Genomic DNA, 24,699 nt, shown 5'->3' on the forward strand with positions numbered 1-24,699 from the left:
TTAAATTGTTTGCTAAGGTAGACAGAGAGAAAAACTCTTTCTCTGGTAGGGACATCCAGAACAAGGGGACCTACCCTTAGAATTCGATCTAGGCTGTCTGGGGGTTCTGTCAGGAGGCACCGGACACAAAGGTGATTGGAAATCTGGAACTGACTTGTTGATACAAGATGTTGAGGCTGGGGTGCGTGCGGGGTGCGGGAGAGGTTGGTGGTGTTGGTGTCTACACCAATGTTAAAACCAATATTGTGAATTTTTTGTGAGGGAAAATTTTAAGCCTCTTGGTCGGAGACACGTAGATGGAGTTAGATGGAGATTAACCATGATGTCATTGAATGGCTGAAGACACTCAAGGGGCTGAATGGCCGTTGCCTGTTTGAATGTGGCTTTGCCTTCCGGTGATGCTGTTGCTAGTTGATTGACAGTTTGAAAGCCTAACAATGCAATAATAAAGTTATCATGTTTGCACGCGTGTGCATAAGTTGGATCATTTCATACGATGACTGGTTCCCTAAATGTCACAGGCTGAATAACCATAAGAAATCAAATCCCACCAAACCCTAATTATTGCTTAGACGCGAATAGCAAGTGTATCACAACTCTTGTTTCTTTCTAACCTTCCAACAGTCACAGATTATTTCAGCACGGAACAGAAGGCAGTCACTAGGCCTGTCGTGCATGTGTTTTCTCCTTGAAAGTGTTACTCCATTTGTCCCACTTCCCCATCGCCTGCTGTTAACACATAATCCTACAAATGTTTTCCCTTTTAAGTAAATACCAAATACCCTTTTTAAAGTGACTATTCAAACTACTACTGACAACCTTCCAGAGAATGCATCCAGATCACGACGTCTCGCTATGTAATTTCTGCATGTCACGTCTCACTATTTTGGCAAAGACATTAACTATGGGCCCTCTTATTACCCATCTGTATGTCTATCTATCTACCTATCTGATCTCAGGAACTGTGCCTATAACATAACAGGAAGCAGTCAGCACCAGAGTTCACATTGAATCATAAACACAAAATACGACAAATACTGGAGATCTGAAATTTAAAAAAATCCCTGGAAAAGCTGGCAACATCTGTGGCGAGAGAAACAGAGTTAATGTTTCAAATCCAAAATGACTTTTCAGAACATTCGAAGAACAGTCATGCCTAACTGGAAATCTTAACTCTATTAATCATGTCTGTTCATCTTGAGCTGCAGTAAGAAAGGAGGGATGAAAGAATGACAGAGTGAACTAAAGCGAGTTTGTTTGGATAAAGGGAAGGGGCGGTGGTGTAATGATAACGCCACTAGACTAGCAATGCAGACACCCAAGGAGGCATGGTAGAGACAGTAGCTGGTGGAATTCAAATTCAATAAATAAATCTGGAATAAATAGTGACGATGTAACTATCATCAGTTGTTGTAAAATCCCATCTGGCTCATTTCTTCCTCTTTAGGGAAGGACAATTGTTGTTGATAGATGTGACTCCAGGCCCAAAGTAATGTGGCTAACTCTTAACTACCCAATGAAATGGCTCGGCCAGCCACTCAGTTGAAGGGCAATTAGTAGTGGGTAAGTGAGGGGGAAAGGAAGAGCGCAAGAAAAAAGTAGGAATAAGTAAGAAAGAAAAGTGGAAAGAACGGCAGAAAGGAAAGAAGAAAATAATGAATGAGAGAGAAAGAAAGAATAACAGGAATGAAAAAATAAAAAAAGCATGAGAGAAGCAAAGAAAGATAGAAAGAAGGAAAGCTTGATTGCACGAAAGAAAGGTTGAAAGAATCAGAAAGGAAAGCGTTGACAATGAAAGTTAGAAAGGCAAATGGAAGCAAAGAGCTGAAGACAGGGAGCACAATTACATCAAAACAAAATGCAAAAATGCGGAAGTTCAGTTACAACGTGCCCAGCAGCCACATTCATTTGCAAAGGGGCGGCAGGTGCAGGCGCTCAGAGACAATTTATCACCCAGGAGGAAATGAGAGGGCAACATCTCAGCCAGCTATCCTCCAAACTCAAGAGTACCTCGGCTACAGGTGGCACATTCCGTTAAACCGCAGAGTGAAACTCGGGCCCATGACCTACTTTAGAAACTCTTTGCCACGTCTGTTAGCTCAAAGCTGCATCCCACCGCTTCCGTTTGACATTTTTCCGTGCAGCTGCTCAATGCTTTTTCTCCCCCAGTTCGTGTCTTGTTTTGAGTCAGTACTTTCCTGTCTGATCAACCGACGGAAATAACAATAGGCGTGGATTTTAAAGTCAAATTACATTGTCGCTTTCTGGTCGGTTTTTGTACTCATGCAGCTGAATCCTTTAACAAAATTAAAATTAAATTTTCGCCACACTATAAGATATAGTAAACTCCTGATCAAGTCTGCCTTTCCGCGTTGATTTCTTCTATTGCAACTGTTGACATTTTTGTATGTAGGGTGCTCGTTGAAGTTAATAATCGGTTTGGGGTGTGTAACAGTGTTGGAAAAGAGGAAGAGAGAGATGAGAGATCGAATTCGGTGAGAGTGAAAGCGAGAGAGGGAGAGAGAAAGATAAAGGTAGAAAGACAAGGGAGAGAATAAAAGAGTGGGAAAGGCCGAAAGCTATAGGGTCAAAGGCAGAGAGACGGGTGAGAGAGAGACAGAAAGAGGCAGAGAGAGAAAGCGAAAGCAGGGGAAGGAAAGCTGATACAGAGATAGGTAAATAGGCAGCGAGGGCAGGAAATGGAGAGGGGGAGAAAGACAGACAAACACACACAGAATTAGAGTGAGCGAGGCAGAAGGAGAGTGTGAGAGAGGGAGGGTTAAATAGATATGGATAGGGTTTAGGAAGACGGAGTAAAAGTCAAAAGGTCAGAGAGAACTGCAGAGAAGCATGGAGAAAGAAGGACAATTAAAGAGGCAGCAGTTAGAGAAAAATGAGAAAGGGTGGGAGAGACGAGAAAGAGATGGAGAGAGATGGCACAATCGATGTATAGGCACATAGATAGAGAGAAGAGAGACAAAGAGCAAGAAAAAACAAAGAGACGAGATGGACAGGAAGCGAGAGAAGTGAATGTGGGGTGGATAGAAAGACAGTAAGGAGCAGGTCTTAGGAAAAGAGAGCACGGAGGTTTATAGGGAGAGAGAACTTGTGGGAAAGAGAGGAAATAAGTTGGAACAGAGGCATATAGAGCCAAGCAGGGAGAGAAACGGTGGAATAGAAGGACAGAAGGAGATACTGTCCCTAATAGAGTGTACCGAGTTCCCTAAACATGCTGTGCTTGCAACTTTACCAAACCGGTTTAAAGAATATACTGATGCATATGTTCATCATTCAATGTGATAACAAAAGTCTCTCTCAATGTCTGCATCTCATGAAAATCTGTTTATATTACATAGTTTACATTATTACGAAGGGGTTCTATCGAGTAGATGTGGGGACGATATTTCCATTTCTTGGAAAGAGAGGCCCTAAACATAAGATAGCCACTAATTAATCTAACGAGATTCAGGAGACACTATTGAGTCAGCGAGAGCTGAGAATGTGGAACACACTTTCGCAGGGTGTTGCTTGAGAAGAAAATTCATAGATGTATTTAAGGGGAATCTGGATACGCTGAAAATGAAGGAATAGAAGGATATGCTCATGTGGTGACATGAAAGGGAGATGAAGAGATTGGATCCAGCAGAACCACTGGTATCGAGCTGATGAGCCTTCTGTCTCTTTCTGTATTGATATTTCTGTGGATTTCTGTGGATTTAGGTCTCATATCAGCCAAGCTCTCATCGTATCTTCAAACAGCCTCTGGAGGCCAAACAGCTTCTCCTGTTCCGAGGTTCCGGTATATGGAGGTTAGGCATGGCGTGGTTATACGCAGAGGTGGCTGGCTCTATCCTTCCCTCAACAGTATGGCTCAGCACTCCCATGGGATAAAAGATGGACACCAGCTGTGCCGACATTCCTAATCTCCTACTTAGACACTCACAGAATAATAGAATCAAACAGTGCAGAAGAGGCCCTTGAGCCCATCAAGCCTGCACCGACACGTGAGAAACACCTGACCTACATGACAAATCTCATTTACCAGCACTTAACCAATAGCCTGGAATGTTATGACGTGCCAAGTGCACATCCAGGTACTTTTTAAAGGATGTGAGGTAACCTGCCACCACCATCCGCCCAGGCAGCGCATTCCAGACCGGCATCCCCCTCTGGGTAAAAAAGATTTCCTCACATTCCCCCTAAACCTCCCTCCCCTCGCCTTGAACTTGTGTCCCCTCGTAACTGACCCTTCAATTAAGGGGAACAGCTGCTCCCTATCCAGCCTGTCCATGCCCCTCACAATCTTGTACACCTCGATCAGGTCGCCCCTCAGTCTCCTCTGCTCCAACGAAAGTAAGCCAAGTCTATCCAACCTCTCTTTTTAGTTTAAATGTTTCATCCCAGGCAACGTCCTGGTTAATCTCCTCTGCACCCCTTCCAGTACAATCACGTCCTTCCTATAATGTGGCAACCAGAACTGCACACAGTACTCCAGTTGTGGCCTCACTAAGGTTCTATACAACTCCAACATGATCTCCCTACTTTTGTAATCTATGCCTCGATTGAAAAAGGCAAGTGTCCCATATGCCATTTTCATCAGCTCACTAAAATGCCCCTCCGCCTGCAGGGATCTATGGATACACACGCCAAGTTCCCATTGTTCCTCAGAAATTCCTAATGTCATGCCGTTCATTGAATACTCCCATGCCAAGTTATTACTTCCAAAGTGTATCACTTCACACTTTTCAGTGTTAAATTCCATCTGCCACTTATCTGCCCATTTGACCATCTCGTCTATATCTTCCTGTAGCCCAAGACATTCAATCTCACTGTTAACCACCCGGCCAATCTTTGTTGTCATCCTCAAATTTACTAATCCTGCCCCCGACATGGTCATCTATGTCGTTTATATTTACAACGAATAATAGGGGACCCAGCACAGATCCCTGTGGTACGCCACTGGACATTGGCTTCCAGTCACAAAATCAGCCTTCTGTCCTCACCCTCTGTCTCCTACAGCTAAGCCAATTTTGAATCCATTTTATCAAATTACATTGTATTCCATGTGCATTTGCCTTCTTTATAAGTCTCCCATGTGGGACATTGTCAAAGGCTTTGCTGAAATCCACATAAACTATTTCAACTGCATTACCATCATCTATATATCTAGTCACCTCCTCAAAAAATTCACTCAAATTTGTTAGGCATGACCTCCCTCTGACAAAGCCATGCTGACTATGCCTGATCAAACCTTGCCTCTCCAATTGGAGATAGATTCTCTCCTTCAGGATTTTCTCCAACAGCTTCGTTACCACTGACGTGAGACTCACTGGCCTTTAGTTCCCTGGCTTCTCTCTACTGTGCTACTGTGCTGTATTTTTATTTGTTCTTTGTTCTTTGACCCTTCTTAAATAGCGGAAACGCATCAGCTGTTTTCCAATATCCTTGGATCCTCCCTCGTGTCCAGAGAGGAATTAAAAATTTGGGTCAGAACCCCTGCTATCTCCTCCCTTCCCTCCCTCAGCAGTCCGGGACACAAATCATCCGGACCTGGAGATTTGTCCACTTTTAAGCCTGCCAACACCTCCAATACCTTGTCACTCCCTATATCAATTTGCTGAAGAACCTTGCAGTCTCTCTCCCCGAGTTCCATACATTCATCCTCATTCTCTTGGGTGAAGACGGATGTGAAGTATTCGTTCAACAATCTACCAATGTCCTTTGGCTCCACCGATAGATTGCACTCTTGGTCCCGAATAGGCCCTACTCCTTCCCTGGTTATCCTTTTCCCATTGATATACTTACAGAAGTTATTGGGGTTTTCCTTAGTTTTACCAGGCAGAGGTCTCTCATATCCCCTCTTTGCTCCTCTTATTGTTTTCTTAAGCTCCACGCTGCACTTTCTGTACTCCACTAATGACTCTGCTGATTTGCACCCTTTGTACCTGCTAAAAGCCTCTCTTTTCTTTCTCATCGTGTCCTGAATATCTCTGATAATCCATGGTTCTCTGGGCTTGTTAATCATTCCTATCAAGCGAGAGGGAACATGTTGAGCCTGTGCCATCCTCATTTCCTCTTTGAACGCCCCCCACTGCTTCTCTGTAGATTTACCCACAAGTATCTATTCCCAGTCTACCTTGGCCAGATCCTGCCTTATTTTACTAGAATCTGCTCTCCCCCCGTTCAAAACATTTTTTTTTTCAACTTGTCAATTTCTTTGCCCATAACAAGCATAGATTGCACCACGTTGTGTTCACTATCAATAAAATGTTCCCCACCACCTCCTCAGCCACCAGTCTGGCTTCATTCTCCAGAATTAGATCTAGCACTGCATCTCCCCTTGTTAGACCCTCTACATATTGACCTACGAAGTTTTACTGTACACATATCAAGAAATCTATTCCATCCAAGCCCTTAACAATATGCCTATCCCCATTAATGTTGGGAGAGTTGAAATCACTTAGTATAATTACCCTATTGTTATTGTTTTTACACACCTCTGCGAATTGTGCACATATTTGCTCCTCAATTTCCCACTGTCTATCTGGGGCTCTATAATAAACACGTAACAATGTGGCTGCCCCTTTTTTATTCCTAAATTCTACCCACAAAGCTTCATTCCATGCTCCCTCCAAGATATCATATCTCCTTACTACAGTCACTGACTCCTTAACTAATAATGTGATGCCTCCTCCTCTTTTGCGCCCTCCCCTGTTTCGCCTGAAGGTTCTATATCCCGGAATGTTGAGCTCCCAGTCTTGCCACTCCCTCAACCTCGTCTCTGTGATGGCTACCATATCACAATTCCCTTAGTGACAGTAAGCGCAACTGCCCGTTTGCAGCAAAGCACTTACAAAGAAGCGGTGCTTTGACCTTTGTGCCAAATCTGAGAATGAAATTGTCCAAACCAGGAACCGACAGAAAGGATTCTTGGTGAAATTTCATGTGAGGGCTATCGTAGCAGAGTTTTAGGAGTGGCCTTGGGCCAAAAATCCAGAGATATAAATTCAACTCCTATTACTGCAGCTGGGGAACTTAAATCAAGCCTGAGAACATGGAACAAAATCTATCATCAGTAATGGTGACCTTTAATCTACTGGATACTTGTAAAATCCAATCCGGCTGGGAGGGATTATACCATCTTTACACAGTCTGGCCTCCATGTGACTTCAGGCCCACAATCTTTCGGTTGACGCATAATTGCCCCGCGAAATGGCCTAGCAAACCATTCTGTTGTATTCAAGTAGGTGAGGGCAATTAGGAATACGTATAGTATGCTGGCCTTGCCAGCGTTGCCCACATCCCATTATTTAATTTAAAAAAAACTCCCGCCCAAAGGTAGTTGTCCAATGGTTGGCACCCAGAATCATGTACTGCAACACAAGGAAAACGAGCGGCCGACTCGAACCTGTCACAGAACTGGGAATCTACTCAGCCCACTAGGCCTATTGGATAAGATTGGCAGGAGGCCCTACAGCCCACAAGAACTGTTGCTCTGGAGAGGAGTTCTTTCAACATCCTCGAGTCTGTTGCATAGTGACAGGAGGAGACGGTATATCCCTCTGGTGCATATTACATAGGAACAGGATGATGCGATTAAATCCCCAGCACCTGATCCGACATTGAATTAGACAGTGGCTGATCAGCTTCTTAAACCCATTCCCCACCTTTGCTCGATATCCTTTGATAGTCATATTCAACAAACACCTATAAAATGTCCATGTGCAAATGTTTGTCTTTTAAAAAGCATGGCGCTTGGGGAAATGCTGAAATAACGATGAAAAGAAACGGGTTTCTTTGTAGAAATATTCTATTTATTTCTTAAACAATGAACAAATAGAAAGAAATGTAAAAAAAAACAGAAGTCACCTGTCAATACAGGATGCACTGAGAAGCCCATGACAAATAATGTGAGCCCAGTCCCCATCCACAATATCTGAAGTGAATTCTAAAACTAACAATAAGAGTTGTGCATTCATATACAAGAGTAAAGTACGTTGATATGTGCACCAAACAGGATTTAAGTTACAATGTACCTTTCGCTACTTAGCAATATGCACAGCTTTACTAGACTGGCAAAGGAGATTTTGTTTCGTGGGGAGATTAGAGAAGCTGTAATTGTTCGCCTTGGAATTAAGTGGAACGAATGGCTGACCTTTTTTCAAACAGCAAGCATTTGCACAATGGGCCAAATGGCTTCCGTTTGTGCTGATAGATCCTATAATTCTTTATAAAGATTCAAAGGACACAGAATAACAATGAATAAGCAAATAGTCTAGAAAAAATTGTTGTGAATTTCTCAAAGCTTAACCTGTTCAGGCACCAGGAATTTATAGCAATCTCAAGATTATGAACTGATTTATTCCAGCCGAAAAGCTAGAACAGGGCGTACATTTCATCCATTAATCTCCCGCGGCAACTATGCGCCTATCTTTATATCGGTGTGGCGGGAGTTGATCGGGCAAAATTCACCCCCTAGATATTCGCAGTATTCATATTTCTCTTCTCCATCTCACGTGTTTTCCACCGTTTATCCGCTCAAAGCTTGTGATGATCAGTCAAATCTTTTGCTGTAAGATGTCTGGTGCACAATAAAAAAAATACAGTCGGCCTTTTAATCATTTTAAAACCAGAATCATACAGCACAGAAGGAGGCCATTCTGCCAACTTACTGGAATTTCGAAAGGGATATCCAATTAATCCCAATTCCCAGCTGTCTCCCCATAGCACTTATCCTGATCGCAACACTTATACATCCAGCGGCATTTTGAAAGTTACTAGTGAATCTGTTTCTATTGCCCTTTCTGTCTGTGAGTTCCAAATCATGACAACTCGCTGCATAAAAATGCCCCCACCCCCAGCTCCTCCTTTGGTTCTTTGGTCAATTATTTTACACCTCTGCACTCTGTTTACCGATCCATCTACCACTGGAATCAGTGTCCTCTTACTTACACAAGGTCCTCAATCGTGTCCGAGCCATTTCTGCACTCCTGCCCTCACCCTTCCCCACCCCACCCAGAACCTCTCTTTCCACACCGCCAGCCTCCGCATTCAATGTATTATCTTCACCAACTCCAGCAGCGTGCCACCACTAGACACATCCTCCCTTCCCCTTTCCTTTAAGCATTCTGAAGGACTGTTCCCTCTGGTCCACTCTTCTATCACGCCCAACACCTCATCCCTTTCCCAAGGCAACTTCCCATGCAATCACCGGAGGTGTAACACCTGGCCCGTTACTTTCTCCCTCCTCACTCCTTTCAGATTAAGCAATGATTTACTTGTGCTTCTTTCAATCTAGTCTATTGTATTCGCTGCTCACAGTGCGTTCTTCATGGCACTGGGGAGACAGGTCGCCGACTGGATGACCGTTTTATGGAACACCTTAGCTCAATTCTCGAGCAGGACCCTGACATCCCGGTCTCTTGCCTTTTCAGTTCACCATTTTGCTCTCATGCTCACATTCCTGTCATTGGCCTGTTGCAATGTTCCAGTAAAGCCTAACGCAAGCTTGAGGAACAACACCCCATCTTCCGATTAGACAAGTTACAGACTTCCGGACTCAACTTTCAGTTCAACAACTTCAGACCATGAACCCTGTCCACTATTTTGTAGTTTCCCCGAGTGCCAGCCTGTATCTTTGTTCTCATGCCTTGCTTTCAGGTAGCTCTGACATTTATTTTGCTATTAACACCTACTCTAGGCCAATGCTTTGTTCCTTTACTATGCCATTACCACCCTCTTTGCCTTTGTTCCATGACATAGCTGTCATTTGATCTCCCCCGCATTCTAACCTTCTGACCTTGCCATTTTATCCAACTGACCCTCCCCATTTTCAATAGCTTAAAATGAATCACACCCCTACTTCTCTTCCATTCCAAAGAAGAGTCATATTGGAGTCGAAAGGTTAACTTTCTGTCTCTCTTCAAAGGCGCTCCCTGAGTTTTTCCAGCATTTTCTGTTTTATTTAAGATCTCCAGCATCAACAGCATTTTGCTTTTATCTCCTCATTTACACCACTGACTCTGTTCATGATTTTGAACACTTCTGTGAAATGTCCCCTTACACTTCCCTGCTCTAAGGAGCACAATCCACTTTTCATACAATAACAGGCCTCCTGCATCCCTGACACCTTTCAAGGAAATCTCCTTTTCATGCTGTTCAATGACTTGACATCACTGTCCTGACAAAATCAGTAATAGTAGTTATGACTCATACAATCCTGGTCAAGCTTTCTTGATCTTAAACCCAAAGCGTTGTCAAAAGCAGAAAACTGCATTTATTTGTAAAAGAAAATCAGGAATCACAACAGAACTAAATATATTCAATTCCGTTTTTTTACATACTGTCGTGGGCAATTGGAGTGAAATGGAAGTTTTGTTTTTTCATTCGAGTGCTCTAGAATAAGAATCCAACACTAGGAGCCTCTAATATAAGATATTCACTGCACATCCAACAGTGAATTCAACGGAAACATGTTTTTACCCAGGGGCCAGTTAGAATGTGGAACTTGCCACCATTTCGAGTTATTGAGGCGAATATCATAGATGTTGCCATGGCAGAAGGTGGATAAGCAAATAGATGTACGCAGTAACAGAAGGTCATGGTGGTAAGGTTAAATTAAGTGAGGTTGGGCTAATATGACGCATAAACAGCAGCAGGCAGAATTAGGGCCGAATGGGCTATTTCTGTCCTATAACGTAATTGTAATTCTCTGAATGAATAGATGGGTTTCTCCATTGGCGTCATGTAAAATCATGTAAAACAGTTATCATGAACGTGGAGTGCAATTTTGCTGCAGAAAATCTGTAGCATGGGATTCGGTCAAAGTATAGGGACCCAACGACCGAAGGAAAAACATTTTTGTTCCTGGTTTGGGCACCATAAAGAACCCAGCTTCACTTTTGGAATGCATATTTTAATACATTTCGTTAGTTTAATCTGACCTTGGTTTTCCAAGCAAGTACTGAGACGAATAGTCCATAAAAGATGCTTTTGCAGATCAGGATCATGTACGTCAATTTTGCCGTTCCCATGCTTTGCATTTTCGCTTCTGTGAAGTAAATATAAGGAACAATTTGGAATTCCTGTTCTCTAGAAGTAAGGAATTCTATTGTTAGGAAATGAAACATATCTTCATTTCAGGATCCCAGCCTAAGAGTTGAGTTGTAAAAACATAATGTTCTCCTGTGATGCGAGAAGTTTCTCTACGCCCTACCGCACTATAACAAGGCTACTCCAATGATGTGCCATGTCCAATTATGAACACTCCTATCACTTGTGGGGATCATGCTAACATTTCCACCGCCAACCCCCAAAGAAGAAGCAGTATCTGAATTGGTAGCTCAGGATTATATGGGTGGGAGCTTGTGTAAGCCATAACTCAGTGGGGAGATTTCTCCCTTCGGGGCCAAAATATGCGCTCAAACCCCACTCCAGAGCCCCATAATCCAGACCAAAAGTCCCAGTGTCAGTAGAGCGGAAACACTGCACGATTGGACGAACCATTTTTCAGACAAGGCCTTAACTCGATGAGCTGATGCCCTCTGAGGCGGATGTAAATGAACCGGCAGCAGCATTGTGTTCTCTAGTATGCCCTGGGCCTCAGCCTGTTCCTTAACCGACGTCACAAATAACAAATTATCTGGTCATATATCTCCTTGCTTTTTGTGGGTTGTTGCTACGTGAAAACTAATTTCTGCGATCCCTACATTATAGTACTGACTTAAATTTCAATGTACTTCATTGGCTGCAAAGAGTTTCGGGATATAATGCGTTCCTGAAAGGCACTACATAAAACTCCCCTTCTCCAGAGAGCGGAACTTCTCTTCTTGTTTCTGCGCTACATTCAAACTATGCTCTCACAGGAGGAAATTTAAGTTTTAAGATAGATGTACTTCCACTCGACTCCCTGTATCCACCGCCCGGCCTTTCTTTTCCCTCATTACAGCGAACGTTTATTTCTATGAATTGAGTCCAGGAGACCTCGATACTAATTCAGTGGGCCATCATTGTCTGAAAAGCCCAGCTACATTGCTCTCCCGACATGGGTTTTCTAATAAACTCTGAGCCAATTGCAGTTCTGTTTTTAATGGAAAGCAAGTGTTTCCAAATGTTGAAATGACTGTATGCACGCAATACCCGATACGGTATTAATTCCAGAATTACAATTTATGCGCTTTGACTATTTAAAGCCATAGCCTTATTATGGCATAACAGAAGGCCGTTCGTCTCGTCCAGCCTACGCCGTCTCTGTAGAGCTGTTCCGTTAACTCCATTCCCCTGCTCTATCTCTGTAGCCCTGCAACTTCTTTTCTTTCAACTGTCCATCCAATTTCCTTTTGAAATCATTGATTATCTTCGCTTCCAACACAATCATGGCCATTTCAGTTCATTGCCTTTCTCTGTATGAAAAGAAAAGCTCTTTCTCGCATTACTCCTACATCTCTTGCCCAAAACTTTAAATCTGTGCCCCCTCGTCTTTGTGCCATCAGGTAATGGGACAGTCTTTCTTTGTCTACATTATCTAAATCTATCATAATCTTGTACACCTGCAACAAATCTTCCCTCAATCCTCCTTTCTTCCAAGGAGAGCAATCCCAGCTTTCCCAACCTTATAGCTAAAACCCCCATCCCTGAAAACATTTTGGTTAGTCTCCTTTGCGCCCTCTTAAGGACCCTCTATTTTTCCCAAAGCGAATTGCCCAGAAGCAGATAGAAGGATATGGAGGCTTACCTTTGCTTACACCGCAGATTGCTGAAAGAAATGAAAATAAAAGCAACCATTTAGCACCAGATGCTTTATGAAATCAGTGTGTATTTGCAGATGATCACGGTTGTACGTAGCACTCAGCCTGATACATTATGACAGTCGTGTTAATACTGTTTTTAACATTATTTCCGAGTACATTTACATGTTCCATGTATTTTTTGAATGATTTATTTAGTCATTTATTGATTTACAGATTCATCTATGTGGTTACTCATTCATTGAGAAGGGCACGGGCACTATATAAGTGCAAGATCTTGCTTCCTTTGAAGCTAAAATGGAATGGCATGGGCCATTTTAATGACCTACCAGCTTTGATGTGTAGCGTGTAATCAGATTTCTGAGCTTCTGATGCATTAGTATAATGCTTCACTGCGCACTTAATTGTCTTAAACCGGATCCAATCTTGGACATCGAGCCTCAGGCGACTGCTGATGCTGAATGATTGCCCCCCATCCATTGGGATGGAATTGAGGTCGGTCTGAATGCTTGTGTCGTTGGCCTTCTTCTCCATGTCGTCGACCAACCAACGGATCTCGATGTTGTCGGGGTAGAAGTCAGTAACAAGGCAAACCACAGTCGCTTTCCTCTTCTCCTTAATTTCTTCAGGGGAGGGTTCAAAGACAGAAACGTTGGCATTCCTAATGTTTGTACTGTTATCTGTGTGGGAATTAAACAAAACTAAATGGAGAGAACATGGATGAGGATGAAAACAGTCCGAGGAGTTTAAACAATATAACGTTTCAATCTTAGAACAATTAAGTTAATGCTAAGTTCAGAGCAAACCTGCTTCCTAACTAACATGCCACCCGTCACAATAAACCACCGAATCAGTTTGCAAGATATGAGTGCTTTGTACTTTTTGACCAGAAATGATGTGAGTTGGTAATTAGATCACTAAGTGAAATGTAATTCTGCTCTCCTACTAATGGAAACACCTTCCCCACGTCCACTCTATCCAGGCCTTTCAGTATTCTGTAAGTGTCAATCAGATCTCCCCTCATCCTTCTAAACTCCATCGAGTATAGACCCAGAGTCCTCAAACGATCCTCATATGTTAAGCCTTTTATTCCTGGGATCATTCTCGTGAACTTCCTCTGGACCCTCTCCAGGGCCAGCACATCCTTCCTGAGATACGGGGCCCAAAATTGCTCACAATATTCTAAATGTGGTCTGACAAGAGCCTTATAAAGCCTCAGCAGCACATCCCTGCTTTTATATTCTAGTCCTCTCGAAATAAATGTCAAAGATGAGTAGGGATGGGAGGAGGTCCGGGTGGTGCAAGATTGGGCCGAATGGCCTATTTATAGGCTGTAAATTCTATGTAATTAATATGTATGCACATTTAACAAGCAGACGGGCATCTTCTCCCGTTCCTCGTACTCAAGACACTTTCAACTGATTGGCCGCAAATTACCCACAACTGTAAAACTTTATTATAATACCATTACAAATGGAACAACATCACCAATCCCCACTTCAGCTTCGCTGCCGTAAGGAGAATAAATGTAGCTCCACTCGCCCCTCCACATAACCGAAGCCCCGCAGCCCTGGTGCCAATCTCATGACCCTCCCCCGCAGCCTCGCTAACGCCTTGATATCCTTCTTAATGCATGGTGGCCAAGAATTGGATATAACACTCAAGCCGAAGCCCAACCAGTACTTAATTTATTTCGCACCGCTGTTGCAGTACAAAACCTTCGAAGGTGCTCAGTAGAAGCGCAACTCGGACAAATAATTGAAGTCGAGACATATAAGGTGCATATGGCCAAAATATGATAAATTATGCGGCTTATGAGAAGCTTCTTAATGGATGACAGAAATGAGGGAGCAGAGGGAGAGAGAGAGTTTCAAGGAGAGAATTTCGGAGATTAGGGTGAAGGCAGCTGAAGGAAAAACAGCCAGTGGTAGAGAGAATGGAATGGGGAACTGACGAAGTAGCCAGAATAGGATGAGTGCAGAAACCTTTTAAATTCACAATATTCAGTCTCTGATAAACTACAAACCTAAAGTTCGAAATCATTGTCCGCCCTCACCTCTTGACAACTCTAACATTCCTAAAACTCTATAGTTGTCTAATCGCTTAGCGCCAGAAATGTAAGTTTCAAAAAGCAGCAAATAACCGGTGTGACATTATAATAACCCAGCTGGCACTGAAAGTTTAGCTTCATCTCAATAAAAATAATTTGCGTTATTGCAACACAGTTAACAGTCGCTGCATTACGACTACGAATCGATTCATTGCTTTCACCTCATACATGTTTATTTGTGGGGGAAGTAACTACCGGAATGCCATTTCTGGTGTTTAAATCATCTAATTGGAAATAACTTAGCTAGAGAATTATTTCCATATCTGGGTAGCACACTTGGTAAAGGATGTCAAGGCATTGGAGAGGGCTCCGAGTAAATCTACCAGGACAGTACCAGGGATGAGGGGCTTCCATCATTGTGGGCAGACTGGAGAAGCTGGCGTTGTTCTCCTCAGAACAGAGAAGGTTAAGGGGAGATTTAATAGACGCGTTCAAAAATGTGAAGGATTTTCATCGAGTAAAAACCTACAAGTTGCTTCTGCTGGCAGATGAGTTGATGACCACAGGAGGCACTATCATTACCAAAATACCCCAGGGGTGAGGAGGTGACTTTTATTTTTATGAGTGAATAGGTATGACTGGAAATGTTTCATCTAGGCCATTGGCAGAAGCAGGTTTGACAATGACTTTCAAACCGATTGCACTTATTTTGACAAAGGACGATGTTGCAAACTGATGCTGAAAGCTTTCAGATAACACTAATTGGATAACTCTTCCAGTGAACTGACAGAGATATGATGGGCTGAATGAAAACCTTCTGTGCTGAAGTTGTCGGGCTGTCATTAACAACCCAATTGGTTCATTAATCTGTTTTATGGACGGTAACCTGAGATCCCTACTCAGTCCTCACCTATTTGTGAGTCCAGTTCAAACCAACGTGCTTGACTCATAACTATTCTCTGAAGAAGCCATTCACTTGTGTCTAAACCAGCTACCAGTGATTCAAAGAGCATGCCCAGTAGACCTCCTCGGGGCAATAAGAGGATGAGAAATGAATGCCAGTGATTTCCATAATCCTAGTACATAACTCACCCTCTTTATTAATTTAGAATAGAGAGTGAAATTTTTAAGCTATTTGGTTCTTGCTACTGATCTCTGGCTTGAAATCAAGGCATTAAATTATGGTTCATCAGAGGTTTAACCCCAAATCCTTGATTATTCAATGTAATTATTTTCATTAAGAGAGACAAGGGGTGTTTTCCCTCCAATATCTTATATTTTAAATCCTTGACTAATCTTTGATTATTGCACGCAATGCTTTTGTTGGGTAAGAGCATTAATGCTAACAGAAACAAACATGGCTAGATGGAGCTAAAATTCAGATCAGCTCTGATCTAACTGAATGATAGAACAGGGCCAAGGGGTGAATTGTCACCTCCTGGTCATCTGCTTCTTATGGTTGATGAGAGCAGACAATCCGGGATTCTGGCTCTTTTTGAAAATTGTTGACAAGGCTTTGCATCTATTGTCAACGCGACAGCAGCCCTTCATTGCTGAGTTTATTTTATTTTAAATAATGAGTACTTGTTAAACATTGACTCTCTGTTGTCAAATTAACAAAAATAAATGCGGTGTGACTGACTATTGGAAGAGTAAATTATTCAATTTTACATGTGTAATTGGGAGGTGGTGACTTATTGTGAGTGTCCCTCGACTAGTAATCCAATGGCCCAGGCTAATGCTCTGGGGACATGGATTCAAATCCCCCCATGGAAGCTGGTGGAATTTAAATTCAATTAATAAACCTGGAGTATAAAGCGAATCTCAGCAATGGTGACCATGAAGCTATCATCGATTGTTGTAAAAACCCATCTGGTACACTAATATCCTTTATGGAAGAAATCTACCTAGCAAGCCGCTCAGTTCAAAGGAAATAAGGAATGGGCAACAAATGCTGGCCTTGACAGCGATGCCCATATCCCTTGAAAGTATAAAAATAATACCCAAGTACGGTGTTTTGCTAATGCCGAAATAGAGAGGTAAGTTTGATCCAGAGTAAAATCGCAATATCAAAATTGCTGGGGCCATATCATTGCAGAATATGTTTTTATCTGTCTCCACTGAACAAGTTTATTTGACTAACAGCAATGCCTAGATTCATCTGGCCTTCCCTAGCCTATTCAATTCCAAATGGAGGGCAATTGAAAGCAGTGAAATTATGGTAAACTTTTATAGTGTCTTGTCTAGACTTGCAGCACAGATATATGGACACTAGAACTGTGCACAATGCTTCAAACATAAATTTGCTCAGATATATGAACACCAAAAACTGGTCCCAATTCTGGTCTCCATGTATATTTCTAATTATCTTGACTGAGAACGACCTGATATGGGTGGTTACGATGATGAAAGGTGGATTCGAAAAGGTGCATGTTGAGAAATCTTGTAACCTGCCTATTTAATAACATTGTCATTGTAAATTCTTCATCTTGCAATTCAAATTTACTCCAAGCTACCCAGCCTTTGTTTCCGTTTGTGAGCTTTCAACCAATTATGAAACAAGGAATGGACACTTGTAACAAATTAAAGGTTAAACATTAAGATACATTCTTGTTCACCCGTCTAGAACTGACAGCTTAGTCCCAGGGCCAAAGGAATAAATCGAGCTCTCAGATGAACACAATGCTGCAGACCAGTGGTAAGACTCATTTAGGCCTCAGCTGGAGTCTTGCACCAATTTCTAAACACCACACTTTCGGAAAGGTGGCAAGGCATTGGAAAGTGTGTAAATGAGATTTACTAAAATGGTGGATGGGGGAGTTCAGTAATGTAAAGGGGCCGGAGAAGATAAGGTTGTTGTCCGGGAGGAGGTTAAGGGGAGAATTAGCGGACTCGTTCAAAGCCATGGAGGGGTTTGCTGGAGTAGATTATGGAGAAGATATTTCCACCAGCCAGAGTTTTTGCAACCAGAGAACATAGATTGAATTTAATTGATAAAAGAGCGGAAGCTTTGATGAGGAGTTATTTCTTTAAGCAGCTAGTTATTCTGATATGGAATGCGTAACCTGAAAAGGTACTGGAAACAGGTTAAATGTTAAATTTCAACAGAGGATTGGATGATACTCAAAGAGGAGAAAATTACGCAGGTATGTGGAAAGAACAGGATCAGTTCGACTAAATGGATAACTCTTTCAAAGAGCCGGCTCCAATAAGATGGGCCGAAAACCTTTTTTGCGTGTGGTAAGGTTCTATAACCTAACAGCGAATTGGTCTATTTCTTTTCTAACAAGAACAACTAGGCCTTGCAATTTTCTGCAATTACAAACAATGGACATTCACTTTAGGAGATCTCAGTATCAGGATCTTAATATTATCAAACTTCACAACGTTGTTCATGAATGGGATTGCTCAATATAAGAATAAAAACAGATGCATAATTGCCTGGTTTTGGTCAGAAGACCATAAAGGGTGGCTTCAGAATAGACAATTATGTTCAGTCCTTACAGCCTCCTCTATCCTGGATTCTACTTTAACCAATAGTTCTCCCAAGGAAAAATCTCAGAAATATCCCCAAATTTCAAAACAATAAGCCAAAAATAAGACGACATGTCTACCATAACATCTCTTTTAAACTTTGCAGTGCATTTCCCTGCTGGTCTGATGCCACTTGAATGTTTTATAAATCTTGCAAGGCGTAATGAGATTCAAGATATTTTCATTGAAAAGTGGGACATGGGAAAGAAACTGGCTTTTGAAGAATATAGCAATTGTGTATCAAATGGTTTAAACCAGCAATGTATTTTACATTTACCCACCCGAAACTGTAACTTTGGCCCCTTGAGAAAAATATCATGGATTTTTGTTTGTGCAGCCCCATGCTGCACACCTTTACAAAACTGTTACCTCAAGCAGCCTATTGAACCAAGCAAGGGGGTATTCAGACTCTTCAGCCTGCTCCACTTTTCTCCATATTCCTTGATACTCTCGCCCATCATAAATCTATCCGTCTCAAACTTGAAAGTTCCACTTGACCCTGAGCACCCACTGTCTTTTTCCGGGGTGGTAGGGCAACCGCAGAGTGATTTCTATCTACATTTCTGTGAAAAAGTGTTTCCTGATTTCACTTCCAAATGGCCTAACACTAATTTAAAAATGTTGTCCTCTTAGTATGAATTTTTCCACTGGATGGGAAATCAGCCAAAATCTAGAAGGACTTTATATTCTGATACCCTACGTTAGATATCCCAGGGCATTTTCCCGCTTATTAGACTTGAAATATATCGATATACTTTCCAAAGTACATAGCGATTTATGATATTCCCATTGATGATTGGAATATTGGAGAGTATTAGGCCATTGCATTAGACTATCAAACGGTTTAAACCAACACTGATGCCACACCGAACATAACGGTAAGTCTATAATAACAAAGTGTTTACCGTTTTAACGACCTGACAATTCTCAACACAATGATAATCAACCCCGCTGGCCCAGAAATGTAACAATTATTAAGAATGATATTTCATTACTACACCTGGTAAATTGTTCTTAGAGGTGTTAACATGGTGACTTTTTAAATGTTTACATTTTTCATTGTTTTTCCTTTATGTCTCTTCTATCTCTCTCTCTCTCTCTCTCTGTCTCTCTCTTTCTCGCTCTCTCCCTCTCTCCCCCTCAGCACAATCGTTCTTTCCTTTGCATTATGTCTCTTTCTGTATCTGATATCATTCAATTTCACCCTGCCTCTCAATCATCACTGCTTATTGGCCTTCGTAGGAGTGCAGCTGATTTACCAGATCACATCTGGAATTCAATGGATGTATCACGAGGAAAGTTTAAAGGAAATGGGGTTTTATTAATTGGAATTTAGAAAGTTGAGGGGTTTCTTTCAAAATACTGTGGGGAACTGATAGGGGAGATGGAGAGAAACTATTTCCCAGATTGTGTACCCTGTTACTCGGGGTCATTATCTAACAAATAGAGATAGACCTTTCAGGAATGAAATTGGAAACACTTCTACAAGCAAAGGATAGAACAAGTTAGGATGTCCCTTCCGCAAAAGACAATTGATCCATTATCAGTTGACAACCTTCAATCTGAGGTTGATTTTTTTTTGTAAACAGAAATTATTCAGGAATGTGGGGCAAAAGCGGGTATTGGGACTTAGGGCGGAAATCAGCCATGATCCTTCTAAATGGTGGAACAGACTCGAGGGGTTAAATCCAACTCTCGTGTTCCTATGATTCTAAGTTCGTACAAATCGCACTCGAACCTATTCATAGAGTCAGTTTTCAACTCCTCTTCAGATAAAGCTCCCCAAAATTCTCGCAACTCTGAGTTCAAAAGGATCTCCTAATTTTCAATTTCCCAAAGCTTTTACATATATAACCGTAGGGAACTGACCTGCTGGCTAGAGGAAATCGTTTCCCTTCAAGCATTTCGCCAATTACGCCTTTTTCCATTCTTTCACAAGTTCTCGGCTTCGCTGGCTAGCCCAACAATTATTGCCCATCCTTACTTGCCCTTGAGAAGGTGGTAATGAGCTGCCTTCTTGAACCGCTGCAGTCCATGTGGCTTAGATAAACTGATAATTCTGGCAGAGAACGAGTTCCAGGATTTTGAACAAGCGACAGTAAAGGAATGGCGATATATTTCCAATGACCTAAAATGTGATCCCTTTGGTTACAGACCCTTTTGCCAATGGAAGCTGTTCTGATTGTTTCATCTACCCAACACTCTCGTTATTTCCGAGGCCTCGGTCAAAACATCCCTAATCCTATTCTCTTCTAAGGAGTACAGTTCCAGCTTTTCCAGTTTCGATATCCTTTGCGTGTGGAAGTGTTTGCCAATTTCACTCCTGGTGAAGGTCTGGCTCCAGGTTTTCGATCAGCCCCCCGAGTCCTCGAATACCCAATCAATGGAACTAGTTTCTCTCTATCTACCCTATCATTTCCCCTAAATATCTCGAAATCGCCCCTTAACCATCTAAATTCCAATAATTAAAATCCCATTTTGTGTGATCTTTTTCCGTAATCATCCTGTTTTATAAGTCCTCTTGAAATTATTCTCTCTGATACCACTTTTATCACAAGTGCCAAGTCAATTCAATATAACTTACCCAAAATCACAAGTTTTGAACCATCGCCAAATGTATAATCATAGTTTCCTGACACTATGTTAAACGGTTGTAAGAAAACTAGTGCCTCTTTAACTCTGTACAAGTTCGTTCATGAATACAATTTGATCATTTTGTATTGCGTTATATTCCGCCCTACTGCTCTTCTTCTTCTTCTTCTTCTTTGCTATACATTTTCTCGTCGTCTTTAACCCCTACAGTTTTATCTCTCTAATTTCCCATCCTCCCACCGTATCTGGATCTGGAGTTTGGAGAGATGAGAGGAGATTTTAATAAATCATAGACGGTTTGGATTAGGGCCTGACAGGGGCGAGGGTGAGAGGGTGTTTGTTCTCTTGTGGAATCTAGAACTCTGGGGGAATCGTTCCAGAATGAGCGGTTACCCATTTGAAACGAACATGAGGAGGAATTTATTTTCTTGCAGAGTCACAAATCTTTGTCATTCTCTACCTCAGAGAGCTTGGGAAGATGAACCACTGAATACATTCAAGACCGAATTAGACACATTTTGAACTATAGGGAAGTCAAGGGTTATGGGGAACACAGCGTAAGGTGGGATTGAGTCAAGATCAGGTCAGACATAATCTTTCTGATCAGGCTGGAGGGGCCGAATGGCTTTCTCCTGCTCTTATTCATTATGTTCTTACATTGGTTCTATGTATATGGTTGCCAATTCCTCTCTCGCTCTCCCTTCAACCACACCTATCTTTTTTTCTTACGTTCAGATAGTTACTGTATTTATTAATTCTTTAATACAATCTTTATTCTTTTTCCAAATTTCATATTGTCCCCCCTTTCTTTAAATTCATTAGAATAAATTAATCGTGTGTTTCAATGCTCATTGAGATAAAAATATTGATACATCTTCATCCACAGCTCACTTACCTAAAACAGTTAACTTAGTGCCATCTCCAAAGTGCAAGGGTTCATTACCAGCATTCACACACCATCATGTCACTTCACAAAAATTATCCTCACCAGTGACCTGGCAAAACCCGCTCATATGGGTCATGTTGGACTCGAAACGTCAACTCTTTTCTTCTCCACCGATGCTGCCAGACCTGCTGAGTTTTTCCAGGTAATTCTGTTTTTCTTTTGGAAAAACCCGCTGCCCAACTCATTGATCTTTGATAGCCGCCTTTAGTTCACATGAGATAACCATAAGCTAAGGAAAACTCATGAACTAACCAAGAGGTTTCCAATTGAAATTAAATGCATTCTCAATACTACTTGTCCATCTATATTTGCCCCTGTATGTCATGCCCTAAGGCCACACTCCTGACAGTGGTACAAGATTTCCCCTGTATTCCTCAATTAGGCATTTACCTCTGCTTCAAACACACGATTCTTGCTTCATTGAAAAAAATAAATCGCACTCACCTAAAATTGTTAACTTCGACCCTTCCCCGAAATTCAGAGGGTCGTATCCGCCTGCACTATACTAAACAACAATACCAAAACACAGCGATGATGGACAGATGTTCAGACAAGCAGGTAGATAGACAAGATAGATAGATAGATAGATAGATAGATAGATAGACAGACAGACAGGTAGATAGACAGACAAACAAACAGACAGGTAGCGAGGTAGATAAATAGATAGACGGATAGGCAGACAGGCAGATAGATATTTGATAAAACGATGCATTCACATATATAAATTTATACTTATGTAAACATAACTTACCTGAAACAGTCACTTTGGTCCCAGCTCCAAAATAATAGATGGCAGCAGAGCACAACGGTTAATGCCTGTTATAAAACATCTTACCTATCTGTGATTCGTGTTCCTAGGGGATTATGTGTAACAACGGAACACAGAGGAACATAGGATCAAAGGAACATGGGAACATAGGAGTAATGGAATATGGCCTTATTGAAACAAGAGGAGGCCGTTTGGTTGATGGAGTTTGTTCCAAAATTAAATTAGATCATGGCTTAACTGTACCCTAACTATGCCGATGCATAACCATTAATATTCTTGCCTAACAACGATAAATGAATCAGAAATTTGAATTTTTCAATTGATAACACCCTCCCCAATTCCTCCAATCTTATCAACTTTCTAGTAGAGATATTTTTAGAATTCCACTCGACTTTTTGTGAAAATAAAAATGCTTCCTGACATCACTCCTGCACGGTCTGGCTCTAATTTAAGGATTTCACCCCTCTGTTCAGCACCCGCCACACCAGAGCAAATAGCTGATTGCTATCTACCCCCATTGAATCCGATAATCAACTTAAACACAACAATTGGATCACCCCTTAATCACCGATACTTAATATACTACAAATCTAGTTTAAGGAGCCTCAAAATTTGACTCTTTTAACCACGGTATCATTTTGTTTAAGGAGGAAAGTTCATTCAACCCTTGAACGCCTCAGGGTGCACAGATACCATAGCTCAAGAACACCATCGATTTCGGTTAGTAACTTTAAAATACATGGCCTCTAAACGGTATTATTTCATTACCGTTACAGGTCAATGGGGAATATGTAGAAGCATGTCGAGTTTCCATAAGGTTCTATTCCTTTCTCGCCCATGTCTTTATACAGTTTCTCCTTTAAACGCATCTACGCTATTCACCTCAACCCTGTGTTACCCCATTCTCTGGGGAAAAACGTTTCTCCAGAATTCCAGATTGGATTTATTAAGGGCTATCTTACATTGATACCACCCCTCCCCCTTCGCCCCGACTCCCCCCCCCCCCCTCCCCCTTCCCACACCCACACCCCCGCCTTACATCTGGTCTCCCCACAAGTGGAAACCTCTTCTCTGCATCTGCCCTATCGATACCCCTTCTATCATTCTAATCTTTATCAGGTCACCCCTCAACTCCAGACCGTTCAATCTCTCCTGATGGTTATTACCCCTCAGTTCTCCCATCAGCCTTGTTAATATTTCAACTGTGTCTAATGCCTCTGCTGCTTACTTTATATTAGGTAGAATAGAACTGTGTAAAGAACAGTTGAATCTGACATTTTTAGTTTGATAGATGTGGCCTCTGTTTACTGTTCTGCTCTCATTGACCAAGCCATTCTGCTTACATCTATATTGTTGTTTGTTCTGCATACTTGAGAGATCCTGCCTTCTGTTCTCTCTCAGACTCATTTCCCACAGTGAAGCGAATGCAACGGTCGCGAGTCCGCCTTAGTAAGCTGAAATGTTGAAATTAATTCACCGATATTACCTATATTTTCACTCCCTCTCCCACCCCTCATGAATTCGTGAATTGCAACAACTTTCTCCAGTATTAGGAATGTATTCACTTACCGAAAACGACCAGTTTTGTCCCACTTCCGAAATAAGCTTCATAAGAAGAGCACAATGGTACAGGGCTATAGCAAAAATCCCCCTCAAGCCAGGTATCTGATGTCTATTTTAATGGATCTTCTGCGATGTTAATGACCATTAAGGGACGTAGGAACAGGGGGCATTAGGCAGTTATTCAGCCCTTCAAACCTGTTCCATCATTCAATTATATAATGGCTGATCTATCTTAACCCCATCATCCAGTCTCGGTTCAGTCACCCTCAGTACTTCCGCTTACCTACATTCTATCTGTACAGAGTTAGTTGTTTTCAAACCCTAAACATTCTCAACAGCTTTTTGGGAAGTAATTTTCTGATTCCCACTGGCTGCTTTATGAAGAGGAACTGTCCGACATAACACTTGAACGGTCTGGTTCTAATTTAAACTGTTCCGGGCTCCCCCCGGCCAGAGCAAGCAGCTCCCCTCAGCCCATTCAACCAACTTATTTAATTGC

At 41.9% G+C, this 24,699-nt stretch overlaps 1 gene segment (V, D, J or C); it reads right to left on the reverse strand.

The window, feature by feature from the left end:
* Nucleotides 1–7,798: 7,798 nt before the first annotated feature.
* The window catches only part of LOC144671271 (Ig kappa chain C region, A allele-like), a 42,990-nt gene continuing 26,089 nt past the window's right edge, over nt 7,799–24,699 (reverse strand). The window contains 4 exon segments of the C gene segment in view: nt 7,799–8,581; nt 10,944–11,050; nt 12,734–12,754; nt 13,076–13,426. Coding sequence covers nt 8,555–8,581; nt 10,944–11,050; nt 12,734–12,754; nt 13,076–13,426 — 506 coding nt within the window.

The sequence above is a fragment of the Cetorhinus maximus genome, chromosome 32, assembly GCF_964194155.1.
Source record: "Cetorhinus maximus chromosome 32, sCetMax3.hap1.1, whole genome shotgun sequence".
Taxonomy (NCBI): domain Eukaryota; kingdom Metazoa; phylum Chordata; class Chondrichthyes; order Lamniformes; family Cetorhinidae; genus Cetorhinus; species Cetorhinus maximus.